The 20000-nt window shown below is 33.4% G+C and overlaps 2 protein-coding genes across 2 annotated transcripts in view; one reads left to right on the top strand and one right to left on the bottom strand.

The window, feature by feature from the left end:
• The window catches only part of lgals2b (lectin, galactoside-binding, soluble, 2b), a 13849-nt gene extending 4039 nt beyond the window's left edge, over window positions 1-9810 (top strand). Inside the window, exons 2-4 of the mRNA XM_061884796.1 lie at window positions 3556-3629; window positions 6018-6177; window positions 9571-9810. Coding sequence (XP_061740780.1) covers window positions 3556-3629; window positions 6018-6177; window positions 9571-9717 — 381 coding nt within the window. The 3' untranslated portion in view covers window positions 9718-9810. The remainder of the gene's footprint in view (window positions 1-3555; window positions 3630-6017; window positions 6178-9570) is intronic.
• Window positions 9811-15433: 5623 nt separating this feature from the next.
• On the bottom strand, window positions 15434-18177 carry uts2r4 (urotensin-2 receptor 4). Its single transcript, XM_061884679.1, has one exon. It carries the CDS (start codon window positions 17604-17606, stop codon window positions 16218-16220), a length of 1389 nt encoding a protein of 462 aa, XP_061740663.1. The 5' UTR covers window positions 17607-18177; the 3' UTR covers window positions 15434-16217.
• Between the last annotated feature and the right edge of the window lie 1823 nt (window positions 18178-20000).

Raw genomic sequence — 20000 nt, 5'->3', positions numbered from 1 at the left:
TCCATACATACATCCAACAAATTTCCATAAACACATCCATCCACCCATCCATCCAACAAACTTCCATAAATGCATCCATCTCTGTATTCATCCAACAAACATTCAGCCATGCATGCATGCATCCATCCAACTAACAATGCATGCATCCAACAAACATTCAGCCATGCATGCATGCATCCATCCAACTAACAATGCATGCATCCAACAAACTTCATCAATGCACCATCCATCCATCTATGCATTCATCCAACAAACTTCATCAATGCATCATCCATCCAACCATGCATTCATCCAACAAACTTCATCAATGCATCATCCATCCATCCATGCATTCATCCAACAAACTTCATCAATGCATCATCCATCCATCCATGCATTCATCCAACAAACTTCATCAATGCATCATCCATCCATCTATGCATTCATCATTCATCTAACAAACTTACATCAGCGCACCATCCATTTTACATCCATCCATACATACATCCAAAAAACTTCCATAAACACATCCATTCATCCATCTATCAATTTTTTCATCATTCATCCAACAAACTTCCATAGATGCTTTCATCCATCTATGCATCAATTGAACAAACATTCATCCATCCATGCACTTATCCATGTATCATTCATCCAACATATTTTCATCAATGCATCATCCATCCATCTATCTATGCCTCTATGCATCCATCCACCCATCCATCCAACAAACTTCCATAAATGCATCCATCTCTACATTTATCCAACAAACATTCAGCCTTGCATGCATCCATCCAACTAACAATGCATTCATCCAAAAAACTTCATCAATGCATCATCCATCCATCTAATGCATTCATCCAACAAACTTCATCAATGTATCATCCATCCATCTATGCATTCATCATTCATCTAACAAACTTCCATCAACGCACCATCCATTTTTACATCCATCCATACATACATCCAACAAACTTCCATAAAAACATCCATCCATCTATGCATCCATTCACCCATGCATGCATCCATCTATCTATGCATTCATCTTTCATCCAACAAACTTCCATACATGCTCTCATCCATCCATGCATCGATCGAACAAACATTCATCCATGCATACACCCATCCATTCATCATTCATCCAACATATGTTCATCAATGCATCATCCATCCATCCATCTATGCCTTTATGCATCCATCCACCCATCCATCCAACAAACTTCCATAAATGCATCCATCTATGCATTTATCCAACAAACATTCAGCCATGCATGCATCCATCCATCCAACTAACAATGCATTCATCCAAAAAACTTCATCAATGCATCATCCATCCATCTATGCATTCATCCAACAAACTTCATCAATGCATCATCCATCCATCCATGCATTCATCCAACAAACTTCATCAATGCATCATCCATCCATCTGTGCAGTAATCATTCATCTAAAAACCTTCCATCAGCGCACCCTCCATTTTTACATCCATCCATACATACATCCAAAAAACTTCCATAAACACATCCATCCATCCATTCATCCATCCATCTATCAATGTGTTCATCATTCATCCAACAAACTTCCATAAATGCATCCATCTATGCATTTATCCAGCATGCATGCATGCATCCATCCAACTAACAATGCATTCATCCAAAAAACTTCATCAATGCATCATCCATCCATCTCTGCATTCATCATTTATCCAACATACTTCCATCAACGCACCACCCATTTTACATCCATCCATACATACATCCAACAAACTTCCATAAACACATCCATCCATCCATGCATCCATCCATCTATCAATGTGTTCATCATTCATCCAACAAACTTCCATAAATGCATCCATCTATGCATTTATCCAACATGCATGCATGCATCCATCCAACTAACAATGCATTCATCCAACGAACTTCATCAATGCATCATCCATCCATCTCTGCATTCATCATTCATCCAACAAACTTCCATCAACGCACCATCCATTTTACATCCATCCAAAAAACTTCCATAAACACATCCATCCATCCATCCATCCATTCATCCATCCATCTATCAATGTGTTCATCATTCATCCAACAAACTTCCATAAATGCATCTATTTATGCATTTATCCAACATGCATGCATGCATCCATCCAACTAACAATGCATTCGTCCAACAAACTTCATCATTGCATCATCCATCCATCTCTGCATTCATCATTCATCCAACATACTTCCATCAACGCACCATCCATTTTACATCCATCCATACATGCATCCAAAAAACTTCCATAAACACATCCATCCATCGCTCCATTCATCCATCCATCTATCAATGTGTTCATCATTCATCCAACAAACTTCCATAAATGCATCCATCTATGCATTTATCCAACATGCATGCATGCATCCATCCGACTAACAATGCATTCATCCAACAAACTTCATCAATGCATCATCCATCCATCTCTGCATTCATCATTCATCCAACATACTTCCATCAACGCACCATCCATTTTACATCCATCCATACATACATCCAACAAATTTCCATAAACACATCCATCCATCCATTCATCCATCCATCTATCAATGTGTTCATCATTCATCCAACAAACTTCCATAAATGCATCCATCTATGCATTTATCCAACATGCATGCATGCATCCATCCAACTAACAATGCATTCATCCAACAAACTTCATCAATGCATCATCCATCCATCTCTGCATTCATCATTCATCCAACATACTTCCATCAACGCACCATCCATTTTTACATCCATCCATACATACATCCAACAAACTTCCATAAACACATCCATCCATCCATTCATCCATCTATCAATGCATTCATCATTCATCCAACAAACTTCCATAAATGCTTTCATCCATCCATGCATCGATTGAACATTCATCCATCCATTTATCCTTCATCCAACATATTTTCATCGATGCACCCATCCATCCATCCATCCATCCATCCATCATCCATGTATACAACAAACATCAATTCATGCATGTATTCATTATCCACACATCCATCCAACAAACATCCGTCCATGCATGCATTCATGCACCCATCCATCCATGCATCCAAAAAAACTTCCATCAATGTATCAACCAATGTACATTCATCCATCCATGCATGTATCCAACAAAATGCATCTATCAATGCATGCATCCATCCATGTGCACCCATCTATTCATCATCCATCAATGTGTGCATCTATCGAGTCAACAAACATCCATCCCTGCATTCATCCGTCCATCTATACATTTAGCCAGCAAACGTTCATCCATTCATCCATCTATGAACCATCCATCCATCCAACTAACGTCCATCAATGCATTCAACCAAACCATTTCCATCAATGCATCCATCTGTTGACCCATGCACCCATTCATCCATCCATCCAACAAAAATATATCCATTCATGCGTCCATCATCCATCAACGTGCATCCATCCATGCATTTACAAATCCAACAAACGTCCATCAGCGCATCCATCCATCCATTTATCAAACAAACATCCAACAAAGGTCGATCCTGCATCCAACCGACAGTCTTTCTTTGCCCTTGGCAGAAAGTCAAGGACATGACCTTCAAGGAGGGGCATGAATTCAAGGTCAGAGTGAAACCCAAAGACGACTGCTCCTCGTAAGTCATCACCATCTTTCATCACTTCATCATTTCACCACTTCATTTAATGTCCCCATTTATCACTTCATTTCATCATTTCATCGCATCATCACTTCAACATTTCATCACTTCTGTCATTGCTTCATCACTTCATCGTTTTATCTCTTCATCACCTAATTTCATCATTTTAACTTTTCATAATTTCATTGCTTCTTTACTTCATCACTCCTGTCACCGTTTCATAACTTCTGTCATCATTTCATCTCTTCTGTCATCATTTCATCACTTCATCACTCCTGTCATGGTTTCAACGCTTCATCACTTCTGTCATCATTTCATCTCTTCTGTCATCATTTCATCACTCCTGTCACCGTTTCATCGCTTCATCACTTCTGTCATCATTTCATCGCATCATCACTTCAACATTTCATCCCTTCTGTCATTGTTTCATCACTTCATCGCTTCATCACTTCATCGTTTTATCTCTTCATCACTTAATTTCATCACTTCAACTTTTCATCATTTCATTGCTTCTTTACTTCATCACTCCTGTCACCGTTTCATCGCTTCATTACTTCTGTCATCATTTCATCTCTTCTGTCATCATTTCATCACTTCATCACTCCTGTCATGGTTTCAACATTTCATCACTTCTGTCATCATTTCATCATTCCTGTCACCATTTCATCTCTTCATCACTTCTGTCATCATTTCATCGCATCATCACTTCAACATTTCATCACTTCTGTCATTGTTTCATCACTTCGTTTTATCTCTTCATCACTTAATTTCATCACTTCAACTTTTCATCATTTCATTGCTTCATTACTTCATCACTCCTGTCATCATTTCAACGCTTCATCTCTTCTGTCATCATTTCATCACTTCATTATTTCATCACTCCTGTCACCGTTTCATAACTTCTGTCATAATTTCATTGCTTCATCACTCCTGTCACCGTTTCATCGCGTCATCACTTCTGTCATCATTTCATCACTTCATCTCTTCTGTCATCATTTCATCACTTCATCTCTTCTGTCATCATTTCATCACTTCATCACTCCTGTCATCGTTTCATCACTTCATCTCTTCTGTCATCATTTCATCACTTCATTATTTCATCACTCCTGTCACCGTTTCATCGCTTCATAACTTCTGTCATCATTTCATCTCTTCTGTCATCATTTCATCACTTCATCACTCCTGTCATCGTTTCATCACTTCTGTCATCATTTCATCTCTTCTGTCATTTAATCTCTTCACCACTTAATTTCATCACTTCAACTGTTCATTATTTCATCGCTTCATCACTCCTGTTATCGTTTCATCGCTTCATCACTTCATCATTTCACCACTTCATCACTTCTGTCATCATTTAATCTCTTCATCATTTCAACAATTCTGTCATCATTTAATCTTTTCTATCATCATTTCATCACTCATCACTTCTGTCATCATTTCATCTTTTCTGTCATCATTTCATCACTCCATCTCTGCATCACTTCTATCATCATTTCATCTCTTCATCGCTTCTGTCATCACTTCACCTCTTCATCTTTTCTGTCATCATTTCATCACTCCATCTCTTCATCTTTTCTGTCATCATTTCATCACTCCATCTCTGCATCACTTATATCATCATTCCATCGCTTCTGTCATCACTTCATCCCTCCATCTTTTCTGTCATCATTTCATCACTCCATCACTTCATCACTTCTGTCATCATTTAATCTTTTCTGTCATCATTTCATCACTCCATCTCTGCATCACTTCTATCATAATTTCATCTCTTCATCGCTTCTGTCATCACTTCATCTCTTCATCTTTTCTGTCATCATTTCATCACTCCATCTCTTCATCTTTTCTGTCATCATTTCATCACTCCATCTCTACATCACTTCTATCATCATTTCATCTCTTCATTGCTTCTGTCATCACTTCATCTCTTCATCTTTTCTGTCATCATTTCATCACTCCATCACTTCTGACATCATTTAATCTTTTCTGCCATCATTTCATCACTCCATCTCTGCATCACTTCTATCATAATTTCATCACTTCATCGCTTCATCTTTTCTGTCATCATTTCATCACTCCATCTCTTCATCTTTTCTGTCATCATTTCATCACTCCATCTCTTCATCTTTTCTGTCATCATTTCATCACTCCATCTCTGCATCACTTCTATCATCATTTCATCTCTTCATCGCTTCTGTCATCACTTCATCTCTACATCTTTTCTGTCATCACTCCATCTCTTCATCTTTTCTGTCATCATTTCATCACTCCATCTCTTCATCTTTTCTGTCATCATTTCATCACTCCATCTCTTCTTCACTTCTGTCATACCTTCATCACTTTCCGTCATGGTTTCATGGCTTCATCACTTCATCCTGTCACCGCCAGCTTCTCCCTGAACATCGGCCACGACTCAGACAACATCGCGCTGCACTTCAACCCGCGCTTCGACGCGGGCGTGATCGTGTGCAACTCTCTGTCGGGCGGCTGCTGGGGCGACGAGCACCGAGACTCCAACTTCGGCTTCTCGCAAGGGGAGGAGTGCAAGGTCAGCTTCTCTTAAAGCGACAGTACACGTTAGCATCATTGATTCATCTTTTTGTTCCTCAAAATAAAAAACTGAAAAATGACCAAATATTTTTGCAAACTCTGCTTTTAAAATGGTTGCCTTTTTGGGGATTGCAAGTCGTTGGAAGGTGAGCGTGAAGCGTTAAGTGTCACGCAAGTGTAAAAAGAAGCAAAGTAAAAAAATAATAATAAATCAGCATATTTTATGGTAAAAATCAAAAACAAAATGGTGGCTCAGGTGTCAAAATGTTTTTGTAAAAATAAAAAATAAATGTTCCATTGACTGTAATTTTGTGTAAAAGGCAAATATTCCGGCAAATGAACTGCCAGTTTTTTTGTTCGAAAATAAATGCCTAATGTAAAATTATCATGTAATATTTTGTTTAAAACATATTTAGATTTTTTTTATATTTTTTTTACATTGTACATAAAAAATAATCAAAGCCAATATTTTACGGTATCAGTCGCCAAAGTTTGACTGTAAAAATAAAATTGTACCGCTTTTACATTTACAGCAACTCTCTCTCAAAAGCACTGTAAATGTTTTAAATTAAAATTATTTTTTTTATGCAAACATATCAATATAATATTTAGTTTTAGAGAATGTTGATGGATGGATATAATTTGTATTTATTTTTTTTACATTGAAATGCTTACTTTGTAAATCATTAAGAAAAAAAACTGAAATGTATAATAAAAAAAGTGTGTAAAAACAATTGTAAATTTTATTTAAAAATTCTGTCAACTTTAAAAAATAAATTTACAGTGCATTTGATAATGTGTGTAATTTTAAAAAAAATTTTTAGATTTTAATTTTTTCAACATTATTTTTTCCCATAGTAGGTAAAAAAAAAAAGTATTTTATAGTAGAAATAAAAATGAAAAACTGGCAGCACAATCGCCCAAATTTTACTGTAAAAAATAAATAAATAAATAAAAAATTGTAACAATTTTACATTTACAGGAATTCTCTCTAAAACAGCACTGCAAGTGTTTTAAATTCAATTTTGTTTTATGCAAACACATTCATATAATATTTAGTTTGTTTTAGAGAATTTTAAGAATTTTATTGTTTTTTTTAATTACAATGTTTACATCGTATATGATTAAGAAAAAAATCTGAAATTTACGGTAAAGAAAAATGTGTAAAAAGCATCGTACATTTTATTAAAAAATTCTGGCAACTTTAAAAATAAATTTACAATGCATATAAAATTGTGTAAATTAAAAAAAATTTTAGATTTTAGTTTTTCAACATTATTTTTCCCCATTGTAGATAAAAAATAGTATTTTACAGTAGAAAAAAAAATGAAAAAATGGCAGCGCAGTCGCCAAAATTTTAATGTAAAAATAAAAAAAGTAACGTTTTTACATTTACAGCAATTCTCTCTAAAAAAAAGCACTGCAAGTGTTTTAAAATCTAATTTTTTTATGCAAACATATTCATATAATATTTAGTTTGTTTTAGAGAATTTTAAGAATTTTATTGTTTTTTTAAATTACAATGTTTACATTGTAAATCATTAAGAAAAAAATCTGAAATTTACAGTAAAACAAAATGTGTAAAAAGCCTCAAACATTTTATTTTAAAATTCTAGTAACTTCAAAAATAAATTTACAATGCATTTGATATTGAGTATAATTTAAAAAAAAATTTAGATTTTAGTTTTTTCAGCATTATTTTTCCCATTGTAGATAATTTTTTTTATTTTACTGTAAAAATAAAAATGAAAAACTGGCAGTGCAGTTGCCAAAATTTTACTGTAAGAAAAAAATTAATAAAATAAAATGTACCTTTTTTACATTTACAGAAATTCTCTCTAAAAAGCTCTGCAAGAGTTTTAAATTCTATTATTTTGTATGCAAACATTATCATATCATATTTAGTTTGTTTTAGAGAATTTTGATGGATGGATAGAATTGTATTTTTTTTTTTTACATTAAAATGTTTACATTGTAAATCATTAAGAAAAAAAATCTGAAATTTACAGTAAAAAAAATGTGTCAAAGGCATCGTAAATTTTATTTTAAAATTCTGGCAACTTCAAAAAAATTTTTACACTGCATATAATATTGTGTGTAATATTAAAAATGTTTATATTTTAGTTTTTTCAACATAATTTTTTTCTCATTGTATGTAAAAAAAAATTGTATTTTACAGTACAAATAAAAATGCTATCCCTCCATAAATTTTCTACCGTTTGTCCCGTTTGGGAATAAAAATGAAAAACCGGCAGCACAGTCGCCAAAATTTAATGGAAAAATTTAAAAGTATTTTTTTTCTATTTACTGTAATTTTGTGTAAAAAGCAAATATTCTTGCGACTGAGCTGCCAGTTTTTTTTTGTTCAAAAATAAATTTGTAATGCAAATATATCACGTATTTTTTTTTTTTGTAATATTTAGATTTTAGTTGGGTTGTTTTACATTGTAAATAAAAAAATAATACAATTCAGTATTTTTTATATAAAAAAATGGCAGCTCACTTGGCAAAATGTTACTAAGATTTAAAAAAATCGATGTACCGTTTTTACATTTATAGTAATTTTCTCTAAAAAGCACTGTAAATGTTTTCAATTCAAATTGTATTTTTTTTTATTCAAACATATCCATACAATATTTAGTTTGTTTTAGAGAATTTTAAAATAAGAATTTTTTTTTTTTTTTACATTCAAATGTCTACATCAAGAAAAAAAAAAAAAAAAAAAAAGCATCGTAAATTTTACTGTAAATTTCTGGCAGTTTTAAGAATACATTTTCAATGTAAATATATCCATATAATATTTTGTTTAATTTAAAAAAAAAAATTAGATTTCAGTTTTTTCAGCACAATTTTCCCCCCACTGTAAATAAAAAATAATAATAGTCAGTATTTTACAGTAAAAAAAATAAAATAAAATGGCAACGCAGTCACCAAAATTTCATTGAAAATTAAAAAAAAAATTTTTCTTACATTTACTGTACTTTTGTGTAAAAATAAAATATTCTGGCAACTGAGCTGTTAATTTTTTTTTTACTGAATTTATAATGCAAATATGTACATATAATATTTTTACTTAATAAAATATTTTTTAAATTTTAGTAGATTTTTTACATTGTAAATAGAAAATAATACAAGTCAGTATTTTATAGTAAAAAAAATGTGTACAGTAATTTTATGTAAAAACATAACTTTTACGGCACTATTCTGCCAACTGAGCTGCCAGTTTTTTTGACGGTGAAATCTACAGAAAATAAAGTAGTGGTTAAAAAAAAAAAAAAAAAAAAAATAGTAGATTTTAATTTCCCCCCCAAAAAGTGTTATGTTACTCCGATAAAATCTCCTATGAGGAAATTTAAAAAAGGAGCTCCTGACCTTTTCTCTCCTCCACCAGTTTTACATCAACTTCAACCAGGCGGAGTTTTTCATCAAACTGCCCGACGGCAACATGATGAGCTTCCCCAACCGCCTTGGAGACGTCAAGTACAAATACTTCGACGTCAGCGGCGACGCCAAGATCGTGGGCATCAAGATCAAGTAGCGACTTGTAATGGCGATTGGCGGCCAGCAGAGGGAGCCACACCAAATCTCAGTGTACTGCCTTGCTCAATAAATGACAGCAATACGTCCTCAAGTATTTTTTTTCTTCTTCACATCATCTCCAGGGGGTTTGGAAAGAGATTTCTCTTAGATCACTTCCATTTAAAACTACATTAAGTGTACGAAACAACGAAAAAACTAACAAAAAAAACGTTAGCATTTTTTCGCTATCGTTGCAGGTAAACACGCCAAAGTCATACATTTGGTTGCTTGACCCATGTTAGCTTTTCCAGCTAATTTTACATGTATACGTCCCAGAGTCATATTTTGGTAATTTAGTCGTGAAAACTGTTAAAATGTTAATGTTAGCATGTTAGCTATTTTTTGTTGTATATTTTGGATGTTGTTCGCTTCTCATCTTTTTTTTTTTTTTTGCATATAAAAACCTCAAAGTCATACATTTTGGCACTTAGCACATGCTAACTGCTGGCATGCTTACAATAATGCAAGAATGATAACATTAGCATGCTAGCTTTGTTAGCTAGGTTTTTAGGTATACACCTTTTTAAAAAAAAATGTTTTAGCAATTTTTTCGGTATACACTTTAGCAACGCATATTTTGGATTTTGTTAGCATTCTCATCTGTTTTTGTATAAAAAAAACTTCACAGTCATAACTTTTGGCACTTAGCACAAGCTAACTGCAAGAATGCTATTGTTGACATATTAGCTTTTTAGCCATTTTTGCAGGTATACACCTCAGAGTCATATATCTTGGGTCACATTAGCATTCTTAGCTATTGTTGACATATTAGCTTTTTAGCCATTTTTGCAGGTATACACCTCAGAGTCATATATCTTGGGTCGCATTCTTAGCTATTTTGCAGGTATACACCTAGCGTCATATGTTTTTGGCACTTGAAACATGCTCACTGTTAAAATTATGTTAGCATGTTAGCTTGTTTAGACATTTTTGGCAGGTATACATCCAAGTCACTGTGATGAGGTGGCGACTTGTCCAGGGTGTTCCCCGCCTTCTGCCCGATTGTAGCTGAGATAGGTACCAGGGACCCCCGTGACCCCAAAAGAGAATAAGGGAAGAAAATGGATGGATGGATGGACATCCAAGTCATATATTTTGGTAATTTACAAGTTTACTGTTAAAATTATAACATTAGCATGCTAGCTTTGTTAGCTAGGTTTATAGGTATACACCTTTTAAAAAAAAATGTTTTAGCTATTTTTTCGGTATACATTTTAGCAACGTATATTTTGGATGTTGTTAGCATTCTCATCTGTTTTTGCATAAAAAACTCACAGTCACATGCTAACTGCTAGAATGCTATTGTTAACATATTAGCTTTTTAGCCATTTTTGCAGGTATACACCTCAGAGTCATATATCTTGGGTCACATTAGCATTCTTAGCTATTTTGCAGGTATACACCTTAGCATCATATGTTTTTGGCACTTGAAACATGCTCACTGTTAAAATGATGTTAGCATGTTTGGATATTTTTGGCAGGTATACATCCAAGTCATATATTTTGGTAATTTACAAATTTACTGTTAAAATGTTAATGTTAGCATGTTAGCTATTTTTCGTCGTATATTTTGGATGTTGTTCGCATCTCATCTTTTTTATTTTGCATATAAAAACATCAAAGTCATACATTTTGGCACTTAGCACATGCTAACTGCTGGCATGCTTACAATAATGCAAGAATGATAACATTAGCATGCTAGCTTTGTTAGCTAAGTTTATAGGTATACACCTTTTGAAAAAAAATGTTTTAGCTATTTTTTCGGTATACATTTTAGCAACGTATATTTTGGATGTTGTTAGCATTCTCATCTGTTTTTGCATAAAAAAAACCTCACAGTCACATGCTAACTGCTAGAATGCTATTGTTGACATATTAGCTTTTTAGCCATTTTTGCAGGTATACACCTCAGAGTCATATATCTTGGGTCACGTTAGCATTCTTAGCTATTTTGCAGGTATACACCTTAGCATCATATGTTTTTGGCACTTGAAACATGCTCACTGTTAAAATGATGTTAGCATGTTTAGATATTTTTGGCAGGTATACATCCAAGTCATATATTTTGGTAATTTACAAATTTACTGTTAAAATGTTAATGTTACCATGTTAGTTATTTTTCGTCATATATTTTGGATGTTGTTCGCTTCTTTTTTTTTTTTGGATATAAAAACCTCAAAGTCATACATTTTGGCACTTAGTACATGCTAACTGCTGGCATGCTAACAACAATGATAACATTAGCATGCTAGCTTTGTTAAATAGGTTTATAGATATACAGCTTAAAAAAAAAAAAGTTTTAGCTATTTTTTCGGTATACACTTTAGCGTCGTATATTTTGGATGTTGTTAGCATTCTCATCTGTTTTTGCATAAAAAACATCACAGTCATAACTTTTGGAACTTAGCACATGCTAACTGCTAGAATGCTATTGTTGACATATTAGCTTTTTAGCCATTTTTGCAAGTATACACCTCAGAGTCATATATCTTGGGTCACATTAGCATTCTTAGCTATTTTGCAGGTATACACCTTAGCATCATATGTTTTTGGCACTTGGAACATGCTCACTGTTAAAATGATGTTAGCATGTTAGCTTGTTCAGATATTTTGGCAGGTATACATCCAAGTCATATATTGTGGTAATTTACAAATTTACTGTTAAAATGTTAATGTTAGCATGTTTGCTATTTTTCGTCATATATTTCGGATGTTGTTCGCATCTTTTTTTTTGCATATAAAAACCTCAGAGTCATACCTTTTGGCACTTAGCACATGCTAACTGCTGGCATGCTAACAACAATGCAAGAATGATAACATTAGCATGCTAGCTTTGTTAGCTAGGTTTTTAGGTATAGACCTTTTTTACAAAAAAAGAAATGTTTGACCTATTTTTCAGTATACACTTTAGCGTTGTATATTTTGGATGTTGTTAGCATTCTCATCTGTTTTTGCATTAAAAAACTCAGAGTCATAACTTTTGGCACTTAGCACATGCTAACTGCTAGAATGCTATTGTTGACATATTAGCTTTTTAGCTATTTTTGCAGGTATACAACTTAAGAGTCATATATATTTGGCACTTGAAACATACATTAAAATGCTAATGTTAGCTTTATTAGCTGTACACACCTCAAAGTCATCTATTTTAACATTTGATACATTTTAACTGTTAGCATGCTAACATTAAAATAGCATGCTAGCTTTTTTGGGGGCTAATTCTACACTTTTATACCTCGAAATAATTTTTTTCATACATTTTCACAACAGCTTTTTTAATGTTTTGTATGCTCTTTTTATAAAAAAAAAATATATATATTTTAATTGTGTGAAAAACACAAAGAATGCAGTATTTTCAAAAATGAGTTACAGTGTGGAATATTATAAATGAAGTAATTACAGCATTTAATAAGTTGCTAACTGATTTTAATGCATTATTATTTGGAAACAATGAGATGTTTTTTCCCCCAAGTTCTAAGTGTATTAGAGAGAAATACGAGTGCGGTGGATGACCAGAGACAATTAGCAGGAGGACGACAAAGTGCGGGCAGGTGAGGAATGTCGCACGGCGGCAAGAACATTCCCAAGAAGCTGAACTGGAACTGCGAGGAAAACTTAGAAAGTCCACATGTATCTTTTTTGCTATTTGCAAAAATATTTAAAATGACATTTATAATGTAAATATAGTCATACAATATTGACTTTATTTTTAGACAATTTTACCTCTGTACATCAATATTTTTTACATTGCAAATTAAAACAAAAATGAGTAGATTTTTCAGTAAAGTAAAATAAAATATAAAAATTGTGATAGGAATCCTGTGTAAAAAACACTGTAAAAACACTATTTTGTATATATATATATATATGTTTTTTATATTCATATATATTTTAGTTTTTTTAACCGTAAAAGCAAGAAGGAGCAAAGGTTTTACGATTATAAGAAAAAGTGACTTAAACGCCAAAAAAAGGTATCATAATAATAACAATGGTATTAAATGCTGTGTTATAAAAAACACAACTTTTACATTAAAATTCTTTTTTATTAACCATAATAGGTTTTTACATTTTAAATAAAAAAAAATAGAATTTTCTTACTTTTACAGTAAAATTCTGATGATTTTTTTAATGTTTAGTTTTTTTTACCATCATAGTTTTTTTTACATATTATTATGAAAAAAGGAACTATTTTACTTTTACAGTAAAATTCCGATTTTTTTTTTTAAACCAAGATAATGTTTTTATACCTAATTATTTTGTATACAAAAAATTGACTATTTTATTTTCACAGTAAAATTTAAAAGATTTTTTGAGTGTTTATTTTTTTTTACCCTAATTTGTTTTTACATATAATTATAAAAACAATCAAACAACAAAAAAGGGAACTGTTTTACTTTTACAGTAAATTTCAGATTTTATTTTTTTTAACCATAATGTTTTTTTTATACCTAATCGTTTTAATTAAAAAAACGGGACTATTTTACTTTTATGGTAAAATTCTGATGATTTTTTTAATGTTTATTTTTTATTACCATCATTTTTTTTTACATATAATTATGAAAAAAAAAGGAACCATTGCACTTTTACAGTAAAATTCAGATTTTTTTTTTAACCAAGATAATGTTTTTATACCTAATTATTTTGTATACCAAAAACGGACTATTTTATTTTCACAGTAAAATTTTAATGATTTTTTGAGTGTTTATTTTTTCATACCCTAATTTGTTTTTACATATAATTATAAAAACAATCAAAAAAAAAAAAAAAACGGAACTGTTTTACTTTTACAGTAAAATTCAGATTTTTTTTTTTTTTAACCATAATATTTTTTTTATACCTAATTATTTTAATGAAAAAAACGGGACTATTTTGCTTTTGTGGTAAAATTCTGATGATTTTTTTAATGTTTATTTTTTTTACCATAATTGTTTTCTTTTTTTTTTTTTTTTTACATATAATTATGAAAAAACACACAAAAAAAAGGAACTATTTTACTTTTCCAGTAAAATTAAGATTTTCTTTTTTTTTTTATAGATAATTATTTCAAATTAAAAAAAACGGGACAATTTGACTTTTATTGTAAAATTCTGGTATATATTTTTGTAACGTAATGTGTTTTTTTTTTACGCATAATTACTTTGTATAAAAAAATGGGACCATTTTACTTTTACTGCAAAATTAAAAACATAATGTTTTTTTCACATATAATTATTTTAAATGTAAAAAATGGGACTATTTTACTTTACAGTAGAATTATTTTTTTTCATTTTTTTTCTTTTTTTACCATAATTGCTTTATACACATTATTATTTTAAATTAAAAAGGGGCTATTTTACCTTTACAGCAAAATTTAGATTTCTTTTTAAACCATAATCATTTTTTCATACCTAATTATTTTAAATAAAAAAAACGGGACTATTTTACTTTTACTTTAAAATTCAGATATCTTTTTTTATTTTAACCACAATTATTACCAGTATTTTAAATAAAATAAAAAAAAACAGGACCATTTTACTTTTAGAGTAAAATTCAAATGTAATTTTTTTTAAACCGTAATTTGTTTATACACATTATTATTTTAAATAAAAAATGGGGCTATTTTACTTTTACAGTAAAATTCTAAAAACCGAACAGCCAGTATTTTAAGTTTTTTTTTAGGGGATTTTTTTTAACATTGCCATCACATGGTTGTTCTGCCCAACGATAAAACAATCAAAATCCAACCAAAAAATAAAATAAAATGTTGCTAACAATCTGGTGCCGTATCGTCACTTTGATGAAAGTTTTATAAACGGGTTATTAATTATTTGTGTAGTATTTTTTATCAAAGCTTAGATTAGAGAGAGACACTGACCACATGCTTGCCAAATAGAGAGTTCATGTTATGTCTTGATCGTGCCAAAAAGTGAGCCTGTGCCTCCTGAAGGAAAGCGCGTGTAACAAGAGTTTATTAAGTGTTCGTTATGCGTTTATTAACATGTTTATTAACATGTTTATTAACATGTTTATTAACGTGTGCACATCCAGGTGTGACTCCAGACTAAGGAAAGTAGAAAGCAAATGAACAATAATCAGTCCACACCAACAGCGCTAATAGCTGAATGTGTTACGTTGCGCCCTACAAAGTGTTTGCACTGTAAGTGCTGTGCGTTTTATTGCAGCGTGCGTTGTCATTCTCACCGCCACATTTGGAGGTGTCGAAATTGCCATGTAAAATCGCTAATGCTAATAGTAGCCTGTCTATGGCAAATCCAATGTGAATTAGCATCAAGCTAGTGCTTTTTGGAAGAGTAGAGCCTTACTTTAAATTTGAGCGTTTTGTCGGTGTTGAAAACGGCGAGAGAGTTTGTCCGAGTCCGCTAGCGGTGTGACGTCACGGGTGACAAATGGGGCACCGCTTGGTTTTACGAACAGAATTCGGGTCCCTGCCTGTCAAAGTACTGCATTCGGTACCCATCCCTAGTCGAGACTTCCACTTGGACTACGAGTCCTCTGGGGAAGGGCTACAGGGGCAAGGGATTCTGTCCTGCTCGAAACGGTGGACTGGCCCTTCTGGGCCAGGTAGTCCTTGTAGTTGCGGGTGAGGAGCGTGTAGAGGAAAGGGTTGACGCAGCTGTTCCCGTACGTGAGGCAGGTGACCAAGAAGTTGACGTAGTTGTGGGTGGAGGAGGACAGAGCCTTGAGGGACTCCGCCGAGAAGAGCTGGGCCAGCTGCCAGGCCCAGAAAGGCAGGAAACAGGCCCAGTAGGCCACCACGATGCTGAAGATCATGACCACCACCCGCTGCTTGAGTCCCCGCCTCCTGGCCGAGCCGGCGCGCCCTGCCAGTCGGGCCTGCGCCGCCCAGTAGCGCCTGGCGAGGCCGGCGTAGAGTCCGACGATGACCAGTCCGGGGATGAGGACGCTGGTCAGGAAGAGGGCGGTGACGTAGGCTTTGAAGGCCTCCAAGGTCCAGGTGGGGAAGCACATGCGCTTGACGACTCCGGCCGGCGACGGCTTGCCCTCGCGGAGTCGGATCATCACCATCATGGGGAGGGTGAGCGCGAAGGCGGTGGCCCAGATGGCGGCGGCCGCCAGCTTGCGTCGGCGCGGCGTGGAGTCGCGGGCGCCGAAGGGCCGGGCCACGGCGCGGTAGCGCTCCAGGCTCATGGCCACCAGGATGAAGACGCTGGCGTGCATGGTGAGGAGGTCCAGGCTCAGCAGGACCCGGCAGCCCGCCTCGCCGAACAGCCAGTCGTGGGCGAAGTAGGTGCAGACCACGAAGGGGATGGTGGAGAGGTAGAGCAGGTCGGCCAGCGCCAGGTTGGCCACGTAGACGTACACCGAGCCCGTGCGGCGCAGCGCCGCCGACCGCGTGACCACAAGCGTGTACGCGTTGCCCGCCACGCCCAGCAGCCACATGACCAGCAGGGCGGCGCCCAGCAGGGACGTCACCCACAGGCCGCCGCTCCCTGACGACCCCCCGTCCCCGGACGCGTTGCTGCCGTTCATGGCGGGTGACAAAATCGGAAAGTCAGCGGCGCTCCAAAGAAGAAAAGGTATCCTTGACGTGAGACCGACTAGTCCAGACCCGCCACAGACCTCCCGGGGCCAACATGACCGCCGACTGACGCCTCCATCAAGGATCCAGCAATCCCCACGCTCTGGCCCCGCCCCCTTTCTTTCCCGCCGCCGTCTTTCCTCAGCAGGGTGCCAAAGCAGAAGCCAGCAAAGAACAAAGTCCACACCCAGGTGACGTTTGGGACACCCAGGAGTGACTTTGGAGGACTGATCCTCCTTGCAAGAACACATTAAATATTCATACAAACACACACCACATAATATACACTTTATATACCCGTTAAACATACACTCATAGTGTACACAATATTCAAATATTATATGTAAAGTATGCACTAAATATTCACAGTACACACATTATATACACTTTATCTATGTATACACACATTGTGTACATAATAGTCACCTATTATATGTCAAGTAGGCATTAAATATTCATAATATACACATTATATCATATACACCTTATTTACATATACAACATACACACATAGCGTACAAAATATCACATATTATATGTAAAGTATGCATTATATATTCATAGTAAACACATTATATACACGTTATCTACGCAAACTACACACTGTGTACACAATATTCACATATTACATGTAAAGTATGCATTAAATATTCATATTATATACATGAAATAATATACACTTTATGTACGTATACAACATACACACAAAGTGTACACAATATTCACCTATTATATGTAAAGTATGCATTAAATATTCATAGTACAAATATTATATAATATACACATCTACATACACAACAAACACACATTATGTACATAATATCACATATTATAAGTAAAGTATGCATTAAATATTCATATTATATACATTAAATAATATACACTATGTACGTATACAACATACACACAAAGTGTACACAATATTCACCTATTATATGTAAAGTATGCACTAAATAGTCATAGTACACACATTATATAATATACACATCTACATACACATTATGTACATCATATCACATATTATATGTAAAGTATGCACTAAAAATTCATAATACAAACATTATATAATATACATTATATCTAAGTATACAAAATACCCACGTAGTGTACACAATATTCACCTATTAAATGTAAAGTATGCACTAAATATTCATAGTACACACATCATATAACGTACACATTATCTATGTATACAATATACACACATTGTGTGTATATTGTATACGCACATACACGCACATTATATAATATACACTAAATCTATGCAAACAATATACACAGTGTACACAATATCACACATTATATGTAAAGTATGCATAAATATTCATAGTACACATCAATGTACACACATAGTGTACACAATATTCACATATTATATGTAAAGTTTCTACCTGTACAACATACACAGATAAGTGAATATTGTGCACACTATTATATGTAAAGTATGCACTAAATATTAATAGTACACACATTATATAACGTGCACTATGTCTACGTATACAACAAACACACACAGTGTACACAATATTCATGTTATATGTAAAGTATGCATTAAATCTTCATAATACACACATTACGTAATATACATTATATATATATTTATATATATACATATATATATATATATATATATATATATATATATATATGCATACAATATACAGTGTACAAAATATCACATATTATATGTAAAGTATGCACTAAATGGTCATAGTACACATATTATATAACATACACTTTATCAACGTATACAACATACACACAGTGTACATAATATTCACATATTCTCTGTAAAGTATGCATTAAATCTTCATAATACACACATTATATAATATACACTATATCTAAGTATACAAAATACCCACATAGTATACACAATATTCACCTATTAAATGTAAAGTATGCACTAAATATTCATAATACACACATTATATAATGTACACATTATCTATGTATACAATCTACACACACTGTGTGTAGATTATATACGCACATACACGCACATTATATAATATACACTATATCTATGCAAACAATATACACAGTGTACACAATATCACACATTATATGTAAAGTATGCATAAATATTCATAGTACACGTCAATGTACACACATAGTGTACACAATATTCACATATTATATGTAAAAGTTCTACCTGTACAACATACACAGATAGGTGAATATTGTGCACACTATTATATGTAAAGTATGCACTAAATATTCATAGTACACACATTATATAACATACACTTTATCTACATATACAACATACACACAGTGTACACAATATTCACATAGTATCTGTAATGTATGCATTAAATCTTCATAATACACACATTATACAAAATACACGTTATTTACGTACACAACTCACACATATTGTACACAATATTCACTTATATGTAAAAGTACGCATTATATATTCATAATATACACATTATGTAATATACACTTTATGTACGTATACAACATACACACAAAGTGTACACAATATTCACCTATTATATGTAAAGTATGCAATAAATATTCATAGTACACACATTATATAATATACACTTTATCTAAATATGCAATATACACACAGAGGAATGTTGTGTACACTATTAAATGTAAAGTATGCACTAAATATTCATAGAACACACATTATATATTATACACTTTACCTACGTATACAACATGCACACAAAGTGTACACAATATTC

This window comes from Nerophis ophidion, linkage group LG01 (assembly GCF_033978795.1).
Source record: "Nerophis ophidion isolate RoL-2023_Sa linkage group LG01, RoL_Noph_v1.0, whole genome shotgun sequence".
Lineage (NCBI taxonomy): Eukaryota > Metazoa > Chordata > Actinopteri > Syngnathiformes > Syngnathidae > Nerophis > Nerophis ophidion.
Note: the sequence above shows the minus strand (reverse complement) of the source record. Positions and strands in the feature narration are given on the sequence as shown.

What these genes read in the sequence shown, in the direction of transcription:
- uts2r4 (XM_061884679.1), bottom strand. Translation starts at nt 17,606, where the DNA reads ATGTTTAACGGGTATATAAAGTGTATATTATGTGGTGTGTGTTTGTAT.